This window comes from Haplochromis burtoni, unplaced genomic scaffold (assembly GCF_018398535.1).
Source record: "Haplochromis burtoni strain Fernald_Lab_line unplaced genomic scaffold, NCSU_Asbu1 Contig_118, whole genome shotgun sequence".
NCBI lineage: Eukaryota > Metazoa > Chordata > Actinopteri > Cichliformes > Cichlidae > Haplochromis > Haplochromis burtoni.
Window position 1 is genome coordinate 1,779,769 of NW_024582479.1, and position 23,866 is coordinate 1,803,634.

The following is a 23,866-nucleotide window of genomic DNA, read 5'->3' on the forward strand; positions in this document are numbered from 1 at the left end:
AGGCGGGAAAATCCGGGAGTACTCTGATGGCGGAGGTTGCAGTGGCCGTTCTGAAAGAAAATGAAGACATGATGATTATGATTGCAGTCTTTTGTCCCTGCTGCAATGAGAAGTATCCAGACGAGTGAAAACAGCCACGGGGCGAGCTCAGAGGTGTGGGTGGGATTTTTATGGCCATAAGTTTCATGGTTATAGAGTGAGTTATCCAGTAATGATCACACCATCGCTGCTTGTCATGTCACATTTGCTAAGCTGTGTTGAGGTTCATGTACAGCTGTTATGCATAGTGTGCCACATTTCTGTGGAACAAAGACGGATTTTACTTGCTTCTGTTTAAAGAACAGTCACAGCAGTGACCATGACGCCTTCAGTTCAGTACTGAGTAAACCTGAATCTTTTTTTTCACATGCATTATTCCTAAAACTTCAAATCACATCTTCTCTGCTTTACATGTTAAAGGAAGCCAACTGATGGCTCAAATGTGCATCTTCTGCAAGATTTTTTTGAAAGGGCCTATTTGAAGTTTAAAAAAAAAAGAGTAATCTAATTATCATGCTGCAGTTCTTTTCTTCCTCTTTCTTTTTCATTATCCAATACCAAGCTTTAAATACCAGTTTTAATAACAATTTTATTGCTGTGCTCAAAATATGATTGAGTTAAAACATATGTAATTATCAGATATCTGAACTGGATTATTCTTAATTAGCTTACAATTTCATTCTATGAAAGAAGATTGGTAACCCGATCGGCCTGCTATCATGCTCCACCTTCAACACACATACAGTATATCTACCCAATTTTTAGTCATGTTCTCCTTTCAGGTTAGATGAGAAATAGGAATCATCACTTTCTTCCACTAATATCTGGCTGTGGATGGACAGCAGTTGTTAACGTTATGCTACCAGGCAGCAGCAAATCGAGCAGCCAAGGTCACACACGATCAGATGACAATGACCAACACAACGGATTAGCTATAGAAAGAGTGGGGGTAGAGATTAGGGGTGAATTGATGACGGTTGGCTGGCCGACTGGCTTTCAGGTCTGGGAGATCTAGGGTCTGTTTCAATAAGGAACATAAAGAGCAGAAATTAACATGTACCATGATACCAAGCAGGGCGAATCCTCTTAGAGATTACATCCATAACATGTTACGCCTATGGAACTGTATGGTAAGGGAAGACAAAGACACAAGCAAATTATAATTTTTTATTTTATTTTTAATTTTTATTTTTTTTGCCTTAGCAGATTGCAGAGCATCCTATTGTGTCTGATTCTATTGTATTCTTTTTTGTTTGGTTCCTTTATGCTTACAAGCACAGCTGATGTAGATGTAGTCATTTTTCAACTTTATCTTTTTTGAGACAAATTGTTTGACTGGAAAAAGCTGACCTCTTCCTCAGGATTATTGCCTTCTTAATGTCACTATTGCATTCTTCATTAGGGGAATAACCACCAACAGCAGTGTTCCTGCAACATCTGTGTTGTGCTATACATAGACATACATTGGCAAAAGCACACAAACACATGCATTCACACTTAAGGACACACATGCACACACACGTGTGCGCACACACCCTCCATCTGTCTTTTCTCCCTCCTGCTGCCATCAGAATGGATCTGTCTGCAAAACAATGTGGGATGCGTCACACAAGTACATATCATATGCTTCATTTTCCTGTAAACACGAGGTAGATACCTGTGCATTTTCATGGCTATTAAAACACTAATACAGTGCCCTGCATTGTGCACAGTCTAAGAACAAGTGGACAGACAAGAGCTAATCTTGAACCTTTAAAACCCATGAAGTACTCATGCACCACCAGCTACCTATACCTAAACTAGACTGGGATTGAAGATGGTGATGACAATGGTCACTGAGAGCTAAGGTTGTAAACTGTATATAAAAGAAGGGCCACCTTTTGTTTGATCAAATGGTGACACCTACTGGCTTCCAATCAACATTGCAAGAAAATGGCTTCTTTGGGCACCATTATTTCCTTTTATCCTTATGAGTTCTAAAATAGCTGTTTTAGAACTCTTACTCATCATTTATACTATGAGTAATAGTGGTTCAGCTTTTTATGCTAGAATATTCAAACAGAGGAAGTTTTTTTTTAAGTTTCTAAAAAAGTAGCAGTATCACAATGTAGAAATATTCCAAACCCACATTCTGAATTTTCAATCCAGCTATCCATTTTCTTCTCCTTATCCTGGAGAGTAAATTTCCCCCAAAATGTCAGCACTGAAAAGTCTATCTTCAAGATAACACATTTACGCCTAAGACTATTTATTCCTACAGGAGACATAAACCTTTTAAAGTCAGTTACAAATATATAGTTTCCCTTTTAAACACTAGGGCACCACAGCTTTAATCAAACTAGAACCACACACATTAATTAAATAAATAAATAATAATAATAATCAGCAGTTTTTGCTCATCTCTGATTCTCTATTGCTACACCGCTGGGTTCAAACCAAATGAGAGTTTTTATTGTTTAGACTATTTGGAATTTTCTTATATAAAATGTTGTCAGTTCTCTATCATTTACTATGATTGGGAGTTCTCAAAGTCTACATACTTAGCTGAACAGAAAAAAAAAATCAAACAAATCAGTCATTTCAGTGTGGTAGTTCAGGAGAATAACCCTGCACTGCATCTGTGTAGTGTGTGTGAATATTGCTTGTCTGGATGCATGTGTGACTGGGTGAATGAGGTTTGTAGTGTTAAGTCTTTTGAGTGGTCAATGAGAGCAGAAAAGTGCCATATAAGTACCAGTCCAACTGCCATATTTGTACTCGTTTGTAGTTTCCTTGTTCTTTTTTCCTTCCCCTCATCCCCCAGTTGCGGCAGACGGTTGCATCCGTGTGGAGTTTTAATTTTGTGGCTGGTTGTTGTATGCGTTTGCAGTGTATCTGATGATGAAGAAAAATGACGACGGTATCTTTTATCTTTTCATCTGATTTGAGGATTACAGAAATGTCTCAAACAAAAAATTAGCCTTTAAGGAGGAGTCCGATTGTTAAAATATAAATGTGTTACGTACAGATAAAACTACACATGCCATATTCACAGCAAACAACAAACAAAACAGAATGCATTGACACAAGCAATTTTATTTGAAAAAAGTGAACTGTACAGGACGTAAGAAAAAGAAAAAGAAAAAAGAAAATAAATGAAATCAGTCCCAATCATTTCTTGACATGCTGACAAAGCAGCTTCCTGTACAGCATTCGACAGAGGACAAATAAAAACATATTACATCACTGTAACCAATGTTACCAGTTATCAAACCTAAACCAGTAGGCATACTCTTGGTCTCGAAACACACACAATAAAAGTGGCATTTCTTCACGTATAGGTCTTCAATGTTACAATTCATGATTCAGGTTTTTTTTTTTTTTTTGCTGACTAAACCACGCCCCCTGTTGGACCACAGTGGGACTGTCACATGGCTCCTTCCTTCACAAACTCTAGATCTGTACAGCTTATCCCAAACTAGAAAATGCAAATCGAACATCTATTTAAGAATATCCCAGTAAGGACAATTTTCAGAAGCATTTCTGTTTAACTGAATTCTGATTTGACTTTCATCCATTCAGTTATAAGATTTTTTTTTTTATTTTTTTTTTTAAACATCCACAATGGAAGTCTCTTCCCCAGGGTTCTCAGCATTTGGTTGAAACGATTGCATAGCTCTGAGAGTTAGCGCTAGCCCTCTCAGGCCCTTCAAATGTTAAAGCAAAAACATAACACTGGATAGTCAAGCAAAATGTAACCCCAAAGAAATAAACTTTCTTCAGTCATTTTTAGCTGTATTGCTGAAACACAAATTCAAACATACAAGCAGTAGACGCTTTTTTTCCAGGTGTACTACAAATGTGGCACTATTAATTCATCTTTAAAGATTTTCCACAGACACAAAATATCTGCACTGAATGTTACATTTCCTGACTTTGACACATTTTTGTACGGAAGTTATCGAATTGCTACTAAAGCAACATTTTAGTTGGCGTAACATTTTCTGGATCCATGCATCAAACATTTTTTTTCAGCAAATTTGCAAAACGGAGCCAGATTCAAACTAAAGCATGTTCCTTAATGTTTACATCTTAACTGAGACATTGATTTCACTCAATTTAAAATGTAAACGCTACATTTCTCTTGTCTTTTGTAATGCTGTTTTAGCTCATTTTGGTGCACAGGACAGAAAATATGAGAAGGCTAAGTCAAACAGGCAACTCGGGGAGCTTGCCTTGACCTCTTAATGTTTTTAACCACTCACAAAACCCTCATATTGAAGTTGCTGCATAACTTGTGTGAATGTTTCATTTCTGGTACATTTATTAATGCATGCCTGATACATTTTTAATGGGATTCAGTGGGACTGCATGATACATATTTCATGAGATTTTATGAGCAGGGTTCCCTCAGAATGAGCACTGACAGATTCTCTTCAGTTTCATGAAGCAATGTACATAATGTTTTGATATCCTTTGATCATAATGAATAAATAAGACAAAAAAAAATAAAGCAGACATGAAACTTTAATGACATACAAAAACGAAGAAATGCAAACACACTTGCCAGCAGACAAACACTCACTCATTCGCACAGACTAAACATCTACATGAGCTATGCAAGTTTGGCTACAGTGTGAGACAGCAGTTGAGTATCCGTGTTTTACAGGAGCAAAGCCAAATTCTGCACCTCGGTTTGGCACAGTGTAAATGTTGTACCAGAAAAACTGGTCACCCTTCTGCTCCATCTTCTGTTCCGCTTAGATTATCTTTTCTCCCTTTTCATTTGAATATTTCAGCAGTAAGTGAGGAAGTCCACAAAGGGGAACATAAGAGACTCTGTACCTCTTTTTAAATCCACAGTGAGTGCAACACATTGCCAGCGAGACCCTTTCCGTGTTCCTCTTGCTCACTGCACATACTCTTTTAGCTGCCTCTTCTTTCACTCTCACCTTTTTCAGTGTCCAAACTGAGCACTCCCACACCATCCTTTGCAATGCAAAACAAGGCCATACCACTATGAGCGGTAAACTAAAGCACCTGCCCTGTAGGTTTGTCTGGGCAGGTGCTATAGCTCGCTGTGACGCACAGGAGGCTCTAGCTTGTGTGATAGGGCGGTGAGGACCTTGTCAAACTTCTCGTAACGCTCCGATTGGCTGCCCTCAGAGCCACGGCTGCCCCACAGCAGACGCATCTGAAACTCCGTCTGGAAGATGTCATGTATTTCAGCTCGTTCCTGAATTCCTGGAGAGGAGAGGAAGTAACTTATAGAAAAAGCATCTAACAAACTTTACTGTTGCAAACTTAAATATGTAACCCAACCACATCAACAATAAACTGTGAATGAAAATATAAACTGCATTTATAAATAAAATCACAAATAAAGTAAAATGTGAAAACTTAATTACATAAAACATGGATGGAAAAACTGTACAGAGAAGCACAACTCAATTTTTTAAAAATGGCCTAAGAGAGTTCCACCCAGTCCCCACCGTTTATGACCAGTTAATACCAAATGACAGACTTTGCAAACATGTGAGCCAGTTCTTTTTGCTGGTGAAGACTGTGAGACAAGGCTGAGAGCTCTAAAACTGGTGCTTTGACAACCGATAACTTCCGTTGCCGATGCTGCTGAATTCTCCACGATTAATGATCATTCCACGCATTGCAGTAAGTCTACAGGGAAATCAACGTAAATGTACCCAGCGCTTAATAAAAGGAAGTACAACTCCCAAACCCTAACCTGTAAAATGGATTAGAGACGGATTTTGGCCATAAAATGTTTAAGCTGAACTAAGTTTTACAGCATGAAATAAGCATCTCCACTCTGGTCTGCAGAACTGTTGATGAAAGGAGCAAGCTGAGGTCACGGTGATCAATAGCAGAATAACGGAAAACAGATGTGAACTGATAGCTATTGACAGATTGTTCGATAATGCAGTAACTGATTCAAACTGAGAATCAGTGGAGGGATATTAAGAGGTCAATACAGTCTGCATGGTAGCAACCACACACGATTATTACATCACAGTGATGCTGTGACACTGAACACACATTTATAGCAACGCATCGAGATGTAACAACATGTCAAGCTGGCAACAACCAACTGATTACTGACAGGAAACAAGGGCTACGGCATATATTTATTACGCCACTGGGCTATAGCACCAACAAATTTGTCACATAAGTCTTAAAAATCCTACAAAAATCAACTACAGCACAAACACAAAGGAAAGGTCCACTGTGAGTGACTGCAATTAACTTAACCCACTAGTCAAAACTTACATCCTGCAGTAAAAGCTACAATGTCATTAGTTTTGCAGAAACCTGAACATAAATAAAATATTGGACTGGATATAGGTTCCTCTTACCCTGTAATTTCGTCTCTGCATTGGTTCTGTAGAGCTCCCCGTGATGTGCGATGGTGCGAGCTGCCTCTAGGTGGTACATGACTACATCTACTCCCACCTCTGCACTCTCCCAGGGTTCCAGTACATCCCCAAGAGCCATACCACGCTCCAGTAAAGACAGGATGGGAATGATGTGAGGGAAGGTGGTGTTGGACAGAGCACTGGATTCTGAAAGCACGGAATAGTTTTACTTTAGTGCTGTCGATGAATTTTTGTACAAGACCAACCAGCCACAGAAATCTCACCTTTGCCGTCATTTATATTCTTCATGAAAGGCTTGAGTTTCTTCTCGTATAGAATAGCTCCCTCTGTATGTCTTTGGCGTAAGGTTACCCATGTCTGCTCCAGACGGGATATCTGAGGGAGTGTAAGACACAAAATTAGAATGCGTTTGGCACTAGCCTTCACGGATTTTCCACGCCAACGACGGTGGCTTCTGACTCTCTTACCTGCGGGAGCTCCAGAGCTCTCATCACAGCAGCAAAACCAAACATGTTGCCCAGGCTGCTTTTCAACTCTGCTGCTAACTGGATGGTCTTATGGAGCAGGGCCGCCCTCTCCTCCGTGCTTCCTGTACAGCCAAGCAGGTCCACAGCCATCATGATAGACATGGTGTAGAACCTGAGAAACAAAGTTTATTTGTTTAACACTTATTTCAGAGGCAAGTCAAGGTCTATTAAAGCCATCCTGAATTCACATCACTCGAGTGAAGTGAGTTGGAATAATCTGAAGGAGCCTTTTAAAAGAAGAAGAAGAAATTTATTATTTAAAGTACTCTAAATAATTTTACAAAAACTTTAGAATGGGACTTATAGTTGAGCAAAAGGGAGCTGTAATGCGTAGTGTGATGCTTCACATTTTGCTTTATAACAAGTTTGACTGCATTCCCATGCTGTTTCATGAAAGAAATATTTATTATGGAAGCAGAGGAACAAGGGGAGCGCAGCAGAAAATCAGAGTAATTGAAGGCGATGATTTACAGAATACGAATAAGAATGGAATCAAAAAGATAATCAATAGCTGGATTAATGAAAGGGTTACTCAGTGATGCATAAAGGAAGATGTTAGAAAAAGAAAAAGCATCTGCACCTCTCCAGTAGGTCAAGTCTCAGTTGGTGTCCATGTGGTAGAGTCAATAACTCAAGCCCTGAGGACACTCCCATCATCCTTTGCATTTCTGGGGTTACACCTAATATTCTAGCAACCTGCCAAATAAAGGAGAAGAAAGTGTGTTCACGGTTTTATGCTTATATTTCTGTTGGGCTACATGCATGTTTATTTTGGTACATAAATCTTTGGCAGTAATATGCATCTCAGTATGCATTTATGTTTAACTTATAAGTTTAAGCTTGCTGCGTTAGCTGCGTGTATTTATTTCTGTATTTTCTTCATACCGTGCAGTCCACCATGGTAATATGTTTAGCTGCAGCCCTTGCATCCACCTCAGCCAGCAGCTCTTTGACTCTCTTCAGTACAGACATCTCCAGAGGCTTATTCTCAGCCGGCATAAGGCAAGACTCATACCTGCACAAGAACGATTACACCACATTAGAAAATACCAAGGCAGCACAGGAAACGGGCACTAGCGAGGATACCAGAAGAGGCCCAACTTGTTTAAAAAAAAAGATTGAGAGGACATGACTTTAAATTGATTACGGGGCTCACGCCGGTATCTCAGTTTGTAACCTAATAGAATTTAGTGCCTTCAATAGCAAAAATGGTCCCTGAGTGAGCACAGACATAGAGCATGGGGGCTGTGCAATTTCATGCTCATCATCTGCTGACACCAATACATGTACTCATAATATTGACCATCCTCATTAGCAATCTGAGTATACTGTTGTAATATCAGCTGGTACATGGGATGTGATGTGTCCAAAACAACCGCAGCTTTTTCCTGCCATTTTTCCCCAGTATTGCTCACACCAATTTAGCAAATCTCCCCCTGCACCAGAATTTCACAGGGGGACACAAGGATAGCCAGAGGTACTGCCAACTCGGTGCATCCTGTCATTTTCATTTTACAAGCTTCATCTGCTGTGTCCTCTTAAGGCACCGCAAGCCCAATGAAATACAGTATCTGCTGCGTCTATGACCAGAGCATAAAGCCTGGCCTCGGGCTGTTTCCCCACAGGATTATCAGTTGCTTACTCAAGCCTGTTTTCCACTCCGTTCATTCATGGCTTTACTGCAGAGCCTGTCAAAACTTCCTCACTCACTCATATTTTCGCACTCTATAACTAAATGTCAGCAGGTGTATTGCCCTTTGAGCAGAATATTCTTCAACATTCCTTAACTGTATACTGACCACACGATAGGCTGGCTATTCACCCTGCTTGTTACTTGTAACACATAAGCTGGTTTTGTTTGATATCCTTTCATGTAACAGCTGCCTTCTGGCTAGGTCTAAAACATTGCAGTTGTTGATATATCTGTCAGTCCAAATGTTAAATCTAGCCATATAACACAACATATAACAAACAGAGAAAAATATTTCACATTTTTTGTGCCTACTCTTCGTCCTATGGCCATAATTCATTAAGAATTATGAAAAACTAAAAACCGAATCATAGTCATGACCTTTCCTCTCAAAACAAGCAATAATATAAGACAAATCATAAAACTCACAAATGCATTTTAGTATGGAGTATGTCCTCGTCATATAATATACAATATGGAAACACCATGAAATACAAATCTGGAAGGCTGGCTTTATTGTTTCGTACCTGGATGGCTTAAACGAGGAAGATGTCTCCACTTGTGGGGCGCTGAACACCCCCTCTCCTTCCTCTCTTGCTCCCTCCACTGTCCCCTCCTCCACTCTCAATCGCTCTACGTAGCTTTTAGTTGGTGGTTTGGGGGGCCCAGAAGGACAAGGTCTGAGGTCACAGTAGCTCCCTGCTGTTTCTGAAGAATGTGATTGGTAGTTGGGATGATGGGCCGGTGCGGAGTGTGCTGAGTGAGAGGTACGTGGGGGAAATTCTGGAGGGTTGTCACTGGCTGAGGGGCTGACTTGGGGGTCGCTGGAGCGACGCATCACAGGGGAGGGAGGGACAACAGCCAGGACCCGCCCACCTGAGTGGGCTCTCTGCCTGGTGACTAAAGAGAAACGGAGAGAGAGCAAAAAGGAACCTTAAAAACTCCGCTGAGTGAGTTAGGGAACATGATTATGTTTTATTTATGCGCCTGAGTCTGTGACTGCCTGGTTACTTACTAGCACTATACGCCGGAGACAATGGGGTTTCCCCGACAGGTGACAAGGGGCAACGATACTCCTGAATCTGGTCCATGCTCATTGCACAGTTCCGCATTGCGTCTTTATGGTGGTGGATCGTTGACGGGCTGCAAACACAGCATTTTTAAAGAGATGTTAAAGAGATGTTAAAAATCTAACATCTCTAACATCATGCTAAGGTAATATAGGGGACCTCATAAAGCAGTGCAGCTCAGATTCAGATGACAGGAGTGGTGTGGTTAAGGATGTACGGATTTATTCTTGGTGAGAGAAAAGGGAGACGTTTTAGTCGTCATGATAAATAGATGTGTTATTTTCTGAGCAAAAATCAAGTTTGTGACTTAAGCAGGAGCAAAGACGTGGAGTACAGTTTAATCTCTTCTAAACTGGTGAAAAAAATAGTTAAATAACGTTTAAGATTCACAATCGCCATTCATATCCAATTAAAACCGTTATCAACAGTAACGCCCACTTTCAAACACAGTTATTTTATCCAATGTGCCTTACATCCATTTCATACAAATAAGGTCAACATGTTTTTACACTGTACACAACAACGTATTTGTCTGCTCCTCCTTGGTAGATTCAATTTCAAGTTTCAAACACCCTTTGTCGCTGAAACTTGACTGATCCAGTGCAGGACTGAATAAGACAGTGGGCAGCTTCACTCTGATTATTAGGGAGGTGCTAATGGTGTCAGTGAAGTGAGGGGTGGGGGGCTTCAGGAATGTGAAAGGTAAGTGCACTAACTCTGTGCTCAAAAACAACACCAGTGCCACAAACACACACACACACACAACCTGCAGTTGGGCACAGTTTCCGGCTCTGGTTCTGGTGTTGCCACTGGTGTCTCAACTGGACTTGGACTGTCTGAGTCACTAATCGTGTATATAACATAAAGCAACAATGACGTTACAAGACTGCAGAACATCGTCAGGATTTTATTATCATCTGTCCAGCAGGGGGTGTTTGCGGGTTGAACAGCATCTCCGCTTAAACCCCGACCTGACTCCCGGATCACTCGGCTCACCTGTGAGGTATGATCTTTTCAGTTGTCAGCCCATCGGTCATAGTGACACTCCTCCTCTTGATGTACGCTCCCCTCTGACTGGACGGTGAGTAGGCAGAGCCTTGCTTGCTGTTGGAGAGGGCAAAAGTGGCTTCTAGGTAGCGCAGAGGGAGAGTTCTGCTTACTGGACAGTAGATGTGGACGCCGCTGGACTGGGAGACCGGTTTGCGTTGACCGACGTAAAACCGCACAAGCTCTTGTACTGAGTCGAAACTATCAGACTCCAACATGTACTGCACCTGGAGAGGAAGAAATAAGAAATTGTGTCACGCACAAAAGCCAACTATCCCTCTAAAATTCAGTGTATACACCTTTCAAAGTACAGTGCGTAGAAGAAGCTGGTAAGTGCTTCAAAAGAAGAAGAAGACATCAATAAGCGGTGTAGCAATTAAAGCTTGGAAACAAAAACTAACAGAGGCACAGCTGGTCAACAAGGCACACCTGTGCCAAATTAGCCTCCACATGTAATTATCTCAGTCATTAGAGGCAGCAAGAGAAAATAAGCCTTTCTAATGGATGGATTTGGCATGCACATAAACACAAATAAAACTACAAAAACACCATTCAGATTAATATTGCAGGTACAACACGACTGTTTGCACGCAGGTTTGACGGTGCTCTTAGTTGAGCTGAAAATGGGAGGAAGGCGCCAAACCGGTAAAGATAGAGGACACATTCGCAGGTCATACAAGGGTGAAACAACACTGAAGATGGATGCACGGATTCCATTCTGATGCCATCACTGGTACTGTGCATGCTGACTCAGTGGGAAAACTCACTGAGGCATCTAAGTGTAACAGAGCCATTGTTAATGTTATTAGTTACGCCTGTGCTTCTGCTGCTACCATCATGAAGGGACTTCATGCAACTTAAAAGACCAGTGGTAGCTTTTTGTGGTTTTCTGATCTTCGAGGACTAAACAAAAAGACATTTAAAGTACAATCCAACAAAGTAAACAGGGATTAGATGATGTTTAAAGCAGTGCCGATTATTAAGCCCCTAAAAGAAGAACATGTACCTTGGTCTCATTGGATTTCACCAGGACTTTACTAATCTTGAAGTGTAGCACCTCATTATCCCACCGACAGGTCAGAACATAGTCACCCACGTTGAGCAGAGAATCGCGCACAAGGAAGTCTCCATTGCGCAAAACCAGAGTCTCTGATACCTATAGATGGAGAAAAAAAAAATAAAAAATACAGAGAGGATGGTTTTAAGCTTGAAAGCAAGACAGCTCACTGATCTGAGCTACAGCTTGTGCGTGAACGTTAAGTTTCTGACACTCTGGTTGTTGAACAATTGAATTTAGAGGATTGTGATTATTTATAACAATGCCTTAGGACAGTTTGTGTTCCTGAAAATAAAACAACTATCTGTCTAGCTGCCAAACATGTCTGCCGTGCTGCTAAGGAAAGTTTGATTTCGCCATGAAGGATAAAATAATTGATTTTCTTAAGATGCATTTCAGAGTTCAGCACTATTTGTAAAGAAAAAGAAAAAAGAAAATAAAAAGAAAGTTATTCTTAAATTTTATTGACAAAACAAGCAATCCAGAAGCATTGTTAGTGTTAGTGAAACACCTCTGGGCTGTACATCTTGCTGTTACTAAACACTGCAGATGGATTCTGTGAGAAGAAATCACAAATATTGATCTAGTAGCCACACAGGAAGGAAAAAAAAATTTCAAACTCAGCAGTTTTCCCTTTACAGCAGCCTTCAAGGAGGGAGAGAAAGCAGAATGTGCAAAGCTTTAAATTCATTCAATAAAAGAAATCAAGGCACAGAATATGAAAGGCAACACAGTCCAGGGTTAGCAGTGTCAGATACCAGCAGGAGGCAGTATAAACACAGGTCAAAGGCTCAACAGAAGGGCACAATATTCTTTCTCTACCATTTTCAAACATACCAACAGTATAGATTTAAAAGGACATTAACAAATATGTCTAAAAGGAAAGCCATATTGAGCAATAAACTAGAATACAACAAAAGGAAGATGATCAAGAAGGAGGAACGGGATCTATGAAAGCTAATGTACAGTAACCATCCACAGGGTGCCTGAGATCTATCCACTAGGCATTGTTTTGTAAGCAGGGGGCTGGGGTTTCCCCAAGTTTACACTGGGGTAAATCCATGAATAAATGAATATTTTATGTAAATCAAAGAGGAAAGACTCACAGATGGTTGATTTGAATCTGTGTTTCTATGTGTGTGTGTGTGTGTGCGTGTGCGTGCGCGAAAAAGACACAGAGGTTTATCAAGAGACAGAGGTCGTCTATGAAATACTCTCCACATGTGCATGCAGTGCATCAGAGTCTGTGGCTGTGTGTCTCTTTGTATCTATGTCTTAGTCACCAGCTGTGAAATTCAATTGCGTACATCAGCAACACGCGCAGCTGTCTGTTTGGCAGAGATTCCTCCTCCTCAATGCTAAAGCAATTTCTACTGAGCTGTGACAGATGATGGGATTCATTAATCAGTGTCACTCTGTGTGTAAAGCATTTAAACTGGGCTTTCAAAGCCAGAACTTTGGCCAAGTAATCGCTCAACTAACACTACTGGAGGACAACCCACTTCAACCCACAACAAAAAAAAAAAAAAAAGAAGAAGAAAGATTCATACTACGCATCTAAGAGGCTGTGGCATGAAGCCTGAATCAAAACTTTTTCAATCATATCATAGAGGGTTTCTTAATAACTCCATTCTTAAACAGGGTAGTCAAAACAGCTTTGGTGTGATCAAAGCGAGTCAGTTTACAAGCTGCAGCTAATCTTTGAGGCATCTTTGCTGGAAACTTTGCTTTGATTCTGTCCCTGATAAAAGCACAAAAACAGAAGGTAAGCTAAAGTTCGAACACTAATTTGTAACACAACAGTTAAAGCAGGTTCTGCAGTTGAGCGTGTTAGTTATCACAAACAGTGAGACGGTGTGCAGGTAGTGCATCAGAAGTTGTGGATTAACGTGGATTAAAATTTTTCTTTTCTTTTTTTTTTAAACTTTTGATTGGGTGGACAAAACACACAATGGGATTGCCAAATTAAGAGTTCAAATAAGATAAGATAAGATAACCTTTATTAGTCCCACACGTGGGAAATTTGTTTTGTCACAGCAGGAAGTGGACAGTGCAAAAGTTATGAGGCAAAAATTAGAATACAATAAGAATAAATATGCACAAGTGAAATTTGCAAATTGCTCGGTTAGTACAAAACCCCAAAAGCAAAGGGTCTTCAAAGTGCAGCCAGTGATGCTGCAGTGATGGCTCTTGGTAGGATTTTATGCAGCCTGCAAGCCCAATACTGCAAGTTTTATTCATTTGCAGCTTGAGACATACTATGATGCCGTAAACAGAGCAAGACCAGGGGGAAATAAGTTGTTAATATAATGTTCCTAATAAAATATACAGCCCATAACAGCGATCCGTCTAAAGGTTAAAAAAGTAATAAACCAGAATAAAGGAAAACTTGCATAACCTTCCAAAATAAAAACCAACAAAAACCTTCAATAAAGACTTTTGATTTGTGCATTTTCCCCTGTGCGTTCCTCACAGAGGAAAATGCACACCTTCATAAACTGGCAATCAGTTTAGTCAATTTTCAACTGCATGGATTGACAATGAAAAGTAGGCAACCCCTTACATGTATGAGTCATTCTTTTAGTTACATTTATGTACCAGTATATTATCATGCATATATTCGGGACTTTCAGTGTTGCAAGTATAAAGATTCTACATTGTGCTTCATGAAGTTTTTACCTCTCTGGGTATGTGTCCATGGTACCAGCCATGGCTCCTGATATCAGCAGGGCTCAGTTTCAGCTCCTCCTCTAGTTCTTTGCGGAGTTTCTCAGGAGGAGACTCCAGCAGGTACTTCTCCTTAGAGAACTGTATGAGCAAAAACAAGAGAAGAAAACCAGACATCAGTTAGGGGTGAACTTGTAGCTTGTACAATGTACTTGCATGGGAAAAAAAGATAAGAGGAAAAGTCTATACATGTCTTATTTGGCAAAACCCCACAGAGATTAAGATTTATTTACTAATCTCATATATATAATATATATTATATATCATCTATTATATATTAAATACTTATAATATACAATATAATATATCAATATATATATATATTATATATGATACATATATATATAACTATATATATACTATATATATATATACTATATATATATAATATATACTATATATATAGTAGTATATATATATATATCTAATATATATATATCTTATATATATATCAATATATATCATATATATTATCTATATATATCTATATTTATCTATAATATATATACTATATATACTATATGATATCTATCAATAGTAAAAAAAAGAATATGAATATTTATATATTATATACTAGATATATATCTATTTATACTATATCTATCTATTATATCTATCTATATAGATCTATATATATATCTGATATATTATTATCTATATATATTATATATAATATATATATATATATCTATGAGGTGCAGTACTTCAGCCATTCTTCAAAAGTTATTTGAATACAAGTAACTGTATAATCTAAATAGTATGATAATGTAATATGGGTGTACGGTTAAACAAAGCATCTTTTCCATAAATACGCAGACATGCACAAAAACACACTTGGTGTTACAGAAGCCAACACTCCAGGGAAGCATCACTGTGTGCTTCCTCCCACACAAACAGCACACGCACACACACACACACACACACACACTGAGCAGAAACAATCCGATCGACCCTGACCTGATTACTAAGAGGAAGAAATCATCATGAGCGAGCTCTTATTATTCTTATGTATTATAGAGACGTTGCTTTAGTCTGTGCAGCCTGAAGTGCAGCCACTCAGGAAGTAATTTGTGTTTCTGCAATATTACAACAAACCCCACACATTAATACAAATGCGTTACACAAACAAATGGAACATGATTCACATTTCAAAGTCACGTATTTCTTTACAGTAAATGACAAGTGTTTGATTACGTTCATTTTTACTTACATAACATAAAAAAAAAATTGAAACTAAATCATGAAAATGCTACGTGCTAAAGTACTCTACTATTTGCTTAGGTGAGGAAGATAAAAACAAGGGAAATCCCACACTGGGATGCGTGGGTAATGTGAAGACACCATAAGAAATGATGATTGTGGAAAGATTGAGGTCAGACAAGCGACCAGAGATTATTAAAACAGAGGATGCACATGCACAAATGTGTGTGCACAACGCTTGCACAAATTTGCACAAAGCAAGAGAAAACCACACAGGAGTAAACACAGTAAAAAGGAAATGATCTTGCCTCTGCCAATATGAAGAGAAATGAGACTAGAGACCAAAATAAACAGTAAACAGCCTTGTCACTAAGGCTAGCCTGTCGTTCCACCTAATATTTTCCCTCAGTCAGCCTCTCTTCCGTTCGGGTTCAGTGTTTTTCATCTACTTTCTCTCAATTACTCTTTTTCCCTCTTGCCCACAGTTCCTCTGTTCATTCCCCACAGTCATAAAGTTTCAGCAAGACTGTTGTGTGCGACAGGGAAGCAAGCAGAGACAGCAAGTGTGTGCGAGTGAGGATGGGAAACTGATGATCTCTGTGTGAAGAGTGGGTTGACTGTGTGTGTGAGATACAAAGAGCCAAAGATTCAATCTTATCGTCTCCAGGTCACTGCAAGATGAAATTATTAACTTCCTCCAGTCCCCACGCCTCTCTCCATTTTTTTTTTTTGCCTTCCTTCTCCAATCCTCCAGGGAAGATGGAGGAATATCACCATGGAGCCTCACTCTCTCAGATTAGATCGGAGGTGTGTATGTGTTTTTGTGTTTATGTGTGTGTGAAGGGGAGAAGAGGCCAATAAAAGAGCAGAGGGGTCAAGTGTGCAGTTATTGCTTTTCCTTGTCTCCGTGGAAACCCATGAGAGGCCTGCCACTGAACTGATGCTCAGCAATGGATGTCGTGTGTGTGTGTTGTGTGTTTATATATATGGGGTTATGAGTGAAATTGAAATGTCAAGAGGGCTCTGTTTATGATACAGTTCATGGAAAAGATTCGCATTAGAGGGACACATTGACAGAGAGACCAAAGAATGGACAGACAATAAACAGCATTAGATGAGGGACGCAGACACACAAAAACATTGGCTTTACTGTATTCTAATATACCAAAAAACACACGCACTTATCTAAATCATGACATACATGTAGCGCAGTAGAAATTCTCTTTGCCGTGTTTGGACACCTCTTTTGTTCTTAGAGCTTTTCTAGCTTTTTAAAGCCACTTTTTAAGAGTTGTCGCTGCCATCAAATTCATAATGTGCTAATATTTTTCATAAACAGTTTTTTCCATGCACAGCACATCAGTCAAAAATGGTGCCAAAGGGAAAAAAAACAAATAACACAAATACAAATATAAGCAGTGCTCTCTTACTTGAATTTGCTGTTGGTTTAGCAGCTTCACAAAAAGTACATGAACAGATTTCCTTTGAAGGATGTGTACATACTGAGCACGAATTCCTCAACATAACAGTCATATAGGACCAAAAAAAAAAAAAAAACTAAACAAAAACAGACTAGTTGCATTATGAGCCAACAGGCAGACAGACAGGAGGAGAACAGAAGCCACCACACAGCGTAACAGTCAGAAACAGACAGACAAAACGAGTAGCATACATAAAGACAAGACATCAGACATTCAAAAAGGCACAGAGGCAGACAGACAGACAACACAAACTCATTAATGTAGACAGTGAGGCAGACTTGCAGGGAGACAGGTAGCCCATTAGGGGATGAGAGAGTTTGGGCAATTTAGCAGCTGATGCAGGACTTTGCTTCCCCAGGGGGTTAGGAGAGAGAGAAGGATTGGTGTGTGTGTGTGTGTGTGTGTGTGTGTGTGTGTGTGTGTGTGTGTGTGTGTGTGTGTGTGTGTGTGTGTGTGTGTGTGTGTGTGTGTGTGTGTGTGCATGTGCACACACAATTCCAATGTGTGTGATTGTGCATTCATCCATGTGAATGCACAATCACACACATGTGTGTATGTGTGCATAGAGTAAATGTGAGTTCTTGGGTGGTGCTTTTAATGGTTGGGGTTCTGTTCTTGAAGAAGGAGGCAGAGTTGATGAGAAAGAAACTCGGGCTTTAAAAAAAAGATAAAAGCCCGGTTAGGATAAGGAGGGTTTCATGGAAATGGTGTATAGCTTGAACGTGACTAGGGGGAAGAGTCAGGAAACAGGCGATAGGGGTTAGGGTTTTATGTGTGAAAATGAGGTACAGATAACAACACAGTGCAATCCATCACCTAATTTACACCAACATGCACTTGCGCCACTGCTCCTCACAGCAGGCCAATTAGACGGTTTCATCTCATGACATCACTGCACTCTCCCAGAGTGAATATTGACACCGCTATCACTCAGCATCAGTGGGAGAGAAAAAAAAAAGAACCACCCAAAAGGAAAATGAAAGAGATGATAATGGGGAGAAATGCTAAATATATGCACATATTTATACATATATTATGCATGCACACTATTTTTGTTGTTTGTGTGTTTGGTTCTATTCTGCCTGTTAATACAAAACTGGATATTTCCTGCGTTTATTATTTTTGCTTTCCCAGATCATTTTCCAGTTAGTGTCCAGTGTCCAAAATATAAACAACTCTACAAGTGGAAGTGTGGGTATGGTGATGTCAGGTCGAAAATATAAAGCCACAGGTATTTACAATGCAAAACACAGTGGGGTAGAGCATTAACTGAGGCACAAACCAGCGTGTTGCTGTTTGTGCTTGAAATCGCTTCTTTGCTAATTTTTGCTGAAGGAGTACAATGCCAAGTACCTCGAGCAATTTGAAGTGATACGTCTACAAACAAGCAACACCAGAAACGAAGCCATCAGTGAGAAATGAAACGGAAAATGTTTGCTGACAACTATATAATAAAAAAAAAAAAAAACCTTCAGGGAAACAAAAATTAAGTCCCTGGAATTTAGCAGCGTGGATGTAAGGCGGGAAAAAACCCAAACAGAAGGACCAAATTCCAACAGGCACAACCACCGACAAAGGGATGAATGCACTCTAAACAGACTGCAGCACTTGGATCTGAGCTCATGTCAGAATATACCTCCTTTCTTTTTCAGCAAGTGTGCTGGCCTCTCACCCCACCGTCATGGTAACACTCTGAGCTGTGGTGGCACTGGCGGTTTTAGCAGGAGGGGTGGGATCCCACCTCATCTGCACACACCAACTCTGAGGTCAGGGGTCCAATTCCAGAAGAACCTTTTTATTCCTTGATCCGCTTTCTTTTCCTCCTCCTCACTGCTCCCCTTCAGCCACATCTCCTCTCACTGGAGGCGATAGAGACCCAGTTCATCGTATAAGTAGCCGTCAATCCTCCTATCTCCGATTACACACCCCCACCCACTCTGCCATATACACATTGTAGGGGTTTATGTGTGCATACGTGGCCAATATCACCCCACTCCAGCCGGCTGTAATCCCTCTGTGCCCTCCAGCCTGATCTACACTGTTATATTCACGCTGGTTCTCATGGGTGTAGTAGTCTCTAAGTCGCATGTAAAATGATATGAGCATTAGAGGGGAAGGGCAGGTAACACAAGCCTTCTTTATTTTTTCTGAGCAAGGTACGAGCAGCGTTGAATCAAAGCTAATTCAACTGCTTTTGCAATGATGCAATAAAGACGGCTCAAAAGTGGATCTGATAATCTTGTTCGCCAGTTAGAAAGTGAAAAAGAAGCATGGTCTGTGTGATGTGTAGTGGTTTGCTCAAATGTTTTAACCACATTATCTACAATGCACGTTAAACTGCTCTAATCACTCTGACAATGCAGTCAGAGAGGATTGTGCATTAATTAGAGGAATACTCTATCGCCTGGTGACTAATTAAATATCTGCTCAAGTCAAAAAATTAAAAAACAAAAATGCAATGATAAAAAAAAAAAAAAATTACCTTCTTTGAGCTGACCTTGATTCAACCAGAGCCCAAACCTCTGTAACATTTAACAGGAATGAACCTTCTTAACATTTTTTGGCAGTGTGCCATTTGTCTTATAAGCAAGCTCACATGCCATTCTCATGAAAGAGTCAGACACCAACAAAAAGAAAAACAAAAGAAAAAAAAAAAGAAAAAAGAGGTTTGCTTGTAGTTTCCCCATTTCAGTTTAACATAATAAGATTTCCTATTATGTTAAATAATAAGTGCTGTAGCTTGCTTGGCTGAGCACGCAACCCCCATACTACAGGACAGACCTGGGTTCAAGTCTGCCAAAGACCACTTCTATCATGTTATTTGCCCCAAATCTATACCTGCTGTCCTGTCAACTCTGTGAACCATCATGTTGAATAAAGGCTAAAATCCTAGGATACAGCCTTTTCTTGAACAGTGGCCTGAAACTTGACCTGAAGTTGTCTATATGAGGTCCTTTAGCTAGGCATGGATGATGTTTTACTTCAGGAGAAATGCTGAAAGTTAATCTAAGGGACTTGGAAAGAAAAGTGTCTGGACTTCTTTCAGTTGCTTGAAGACGTTTCACCTCTCATCCGAGAAGGCTCTTCAGTTCTAGGGTCAGATATTGAAGAGTCCCAGATTTAAGTCCTAGGGGAGTGTATCCCCAAGAGGGTCATGAACCCCCTGTTGATCTTCTACCCAATCACATGAGCCAAGGTGTGAAAACAGGTGTGGGTCACAATCAACCAAGATTTTGGGTGAACTCATTGTGAAACCTAGCCCCACCATATCATGCGATTTCGTGAGGTCAAATGGCGGGGATGTGAGTGGGCATTCAGGCGTCTGGGAAAGGATCTCAAAACTGGATTATAGATGGCAGACAGTTGATGTAGTAAACCAACCCCTCTGTTCAAAGATGGTTGTTCACAGTGGACATAGATGGCTTCTTTCACTCCTCTTTCAAACCATCTGACTTCTCTGAATAAAGTGTGAACATCGGCATCCTCGAAAGAGTGACCTTTATCCTTTAGATGCAGATGGGCAACCGAATCGTATCCCATGGAGGTGGCTCTTCTATGTTGTGCCATGCGTTTATGAAGTGGCTGTTTGGTCTCTCCAATGTAGAGGTCTGAGCAATCCTCGCTACACTGTACAGCATACACTACGTTGCTAAGTTTGTGTCTTCTTGATTACAGCAACTGTCAGCATGAATATGTCAGTCAATCTTGAGGTAAAGGTGAAGGGGTACTGAAAGATGTCCATTTAGAATTAGGCAGAATAATGGGAAAACCACTACAGGAGGTTTGGAGGGGGTGATGGGGCTCATGGGGCCTTGGTGGACCTGCATGGAAGCCAAGGAAGGTTAGGGTTCTCTCCTTTTCTGGAGTATATCAAATTTTTATGAGATGAGAAAAACTCTAATAACCATGCATAATAATCATTGCAATCATGCAATAATGCATGCAGTGACTGAGGCTTTTTGAGCAGAAGGTGCAGAAGAATTGCTTCAACTGAGCTAAGGTAAAAAAAAACAAACAAAAAAAAAAAAACACCTTCCGCAATTAAACAACAAAATCAAATAATGGAGATATTAAAACTAGAATTGCCCTAAATCAGTTTGGCCCATCCCAGCTTGGCCTGAGAATCAAACTTGGCAGTTTGTCCCCCCCCAAAAAAAGAATTAAAAACCCCACTGAGATAAAAACAGATATTTTGATACCTCATGTTATCGGACAATATCAGAGAAACAACTAGTCTCTCAAACATAGAGAGTGATGCCTAGTATGCAGCCAGAGAAAGGGAGAGAGAGTATGAGAGTGATAACAGTGACCTTCTATTGTCATTAGGAATGAATGTCTCTTATACGTACGCACTCAAACACACACAAAACGCTCTCCTTTGGAAGCGCTGGATGCTGATATACTGTCCCACAGAAATACACACACATACACACACACACACACACACACACACACAGAGCACTGATTCGAGCTGTCAGTCAGTATTGGTGTCGGCGCAGAGACCCCCTGTATTGAGTGACAGCTGGTGGACAGGATATGACATACAAATACACTCCCACTGAGACTGTAGGAAGCACAGTGCCACTGCGCTGCACGGCTCCACTTTCACAAAACTACGCTTGCCTTATGCTGCAATAGCTCTGATTTTTTTTTTTTTTTTTACTTTCTCGGGTTATTGCCTCTTTTTTTTTTTTTCTTATCCCAGTCTATCTATAACTCAATTTCAAGTCCCTTTTTTTCCCCAGGCATGAAGTGGTAGTGGCAAAACAAACCTATAGGGAAGAGGTAGTTGGCGCAGTTGCTCCTCAGTTTTTATTTTTATTTTTTTAATCCATCTAAGAGAAAGTTCAGTCACTGCTAAATTTCCCAGTTGGGTGGCTCACTGGCCAGGCTGCTGCTGAAGCAGTCCTCAATATTAATTTGCGACTCCTCCCATGAGTTTGCAGTTTCTTGCTTGACAACTACACCATATTGGACTTCAGCTGCCATCAGTAGTACTTTTTCTACTCTGGAGATTCAATTCAATTCAAGTTTATTTAAATAGTGGCAAATCACAACACCAGTCACCTCACGGTGAGCCAGCGGCTTCAACTAGAATCTGCAGTAGGTGGAGAGTTGATTCATGTGGGGCTACATGGGGATGACCCATCCTTCATAGCAGAACAAGAACTACCATCGCCACAAATGAATGCAAGACCAGGGAGCTGGAGACTCACTTAAGAAGCAGCTCACTGCATTACTCAGTTGTTTATTGCCACAAAGAAAATGGCAAATAATATCAGCACTAAGAGAATTTAAATTTGCAAGAAACAGTGAAAAAAAGGAAAATAATGTGCATGGAGTTTGGAGCATATGTCTGTACATCCTCCACCAAATCAGAGGAAAACACAGTGGTCTCCAAGTATGGCAGAAAGAACCGCAGAGATAAAAGACCCTAATCCACCTCTTAAGTCTGCCATCATTAGCCATTTCTGGGTCTCTTTTTCGGTTCCCAAACTCAAACAAAACACAGAGTTAATAAAACGTTTTCTTCCTCTTACATAAAATGTTCAGTATGGGTGTTCTCCCAGGTGTTACAATAAAGCTTAATATCCAGACACAGATGAAAAAGGGGATTTATCAAGTTTAATGGAGTGAAAGGAAGGAAGTTAGGAGAAAGTTAGCAGGCTAGTTTTCATCTAAAGATGGAGTCAGAATATGGTTTATCCTGACTCCAAGACTTTAAAAATAAAACAAAATGTACAGCTCTGCTATCACTTTGGACACAAATGAAGACCAACAACTAAACAGCGGTAATCTTTTAGGATTATTGAAGTTGGGCTAGCTGGCATATAGTATGCTACCTGGTGGCTAGCTACAGAGCTATTAAACACATTAGCAGGGCAAACATGGAGGATGAGCGCTAACTCAAATGCAATCATATGACCTGAAAAATACGCTGAAAACGGACCATACTTGGGTCAAGAGAACATCTGAGATGATTTATCCACAACATTAATATGGTACTGTGTGGTCTGGATTACTTGCTAATGAAAATTCCTCATCCTCAGCTTCATGTACCCATTGAAACCTTTTAAACCTTAGTTACCCTCAGAGTGATTCTCTTCTGAAGCATTTGAATATTTGGTGTCTGGCAAACCATGGGCCCATGGGCTGTAGGTACATTGTGATGATTTAAAAACTGAGCTTAAAAATGCAATGCACTTAAACAGTGCTAAAGAGCCAGAGCGGCCTACAATGACTACTGTTCATTCAGGGGCTTGTTTTCTAATAAATTTTTTAAAAGATACAAAGCGTTACAACATGTTAAAAAGACAGCAGCATTAATGGGCGCGGCAGGAATTTGGAACCGAAAGCAAGGTTGATATGTCATCATTTAATAATAATAATAATAAGGATAATAATAAGCTACTAAAGGTTAATTCCTGTATTTAGTGTGCCTTTCAATACCAAAACTGTGAAAACACAATGTTACTTGTTTTTCTTTGGTACTCTGGGCAGTGTAGTCACCAAGGCAACAATTCTTCCAGAACAAATGTAATTCTACTGGTACTGACTGCTAAATTTCTGGTATCCCTAATTACTGCAGTTGGTAAGTAAGAGACTGCGTTTCCAGACATTTCAGTAAATGTACTCCCTGGGCAGTAACAAAAAAAA

At 40.0% G+C, this 23,866-nt stretch overlaps 1 protein-coding gene across 3 annotated transcripts in view; it reads right to left on the reverse strand.

Moving 5' to 3' along the window:
* Nucleotides 1-3,094: 3,094 nt before the first annotated feature.
* Nucleotides 3,095-23,866, reverse strand: part of sh2d3ca (SH2 domain containing 3Ca) — a 54,339-nt gene continuing 33,567 nt past the window's right edge. For 2 of the 3 annotated variants that reach the window (XM_005938788.3, XM_005938790.3), the window contains 12 exons: nucleotides 14,481-14,609; nucleotides 11,751-11,900; nucleotides 10,694-10,971; nucleotides 10,464-10,541; nucleotides 9,643-9,770; nucleotides 9,155-9,527; nucleotides 7,823-7,952; nucleotides 7,518-7,633; nucleotides 6,878-7,049; nucleotides 6,674-6,785; nucleotides 6,390-6,596; nucleotides 3,095-5,262 (listed from right to left, as the gene is read on the reverse strand). In XM_005938788.3, coding sequence (XP_005938850.1) covers nucleotides 5,087-5,262; nucleotides 6,390-6,596; nucleotides 6,674-6,785; nucleotides 6,878-7,049; nucleotides 7,518-7,633; nucleotides 7,823-7,952; nucleotides 9,155-9,527; nucleotides 9,643-9,770; nucleotides 10,464-10,541; nucleotides 10,694-10,971; nucleotides 11,751-11,900; nucleotides 14,481-14,609 — 2,049 coding nt within the window. In that variant the 3' untranslated portion in view covers nucleotides 3,095-5,086. The remainder of the gene's footprint in view (nucleotides 5,263-6,389; nucleotides 6,597-6,673; nucleotides 6,786-6,877; nucleotides 7,050-7,517; nucleotides 7,634-7,822; nucleotides 7,953-9,154; nucleotides 9,528-9,642; nucleotides 9,771-10,463; nucleotides 10,542-10,693; nucleotides 10,972-11,750; nucleotides 11,901-14,480; nucleotides 14,610-23,866) is intronic. The other variant, XM_005938789.3, reaches the window with a different exon arrangement.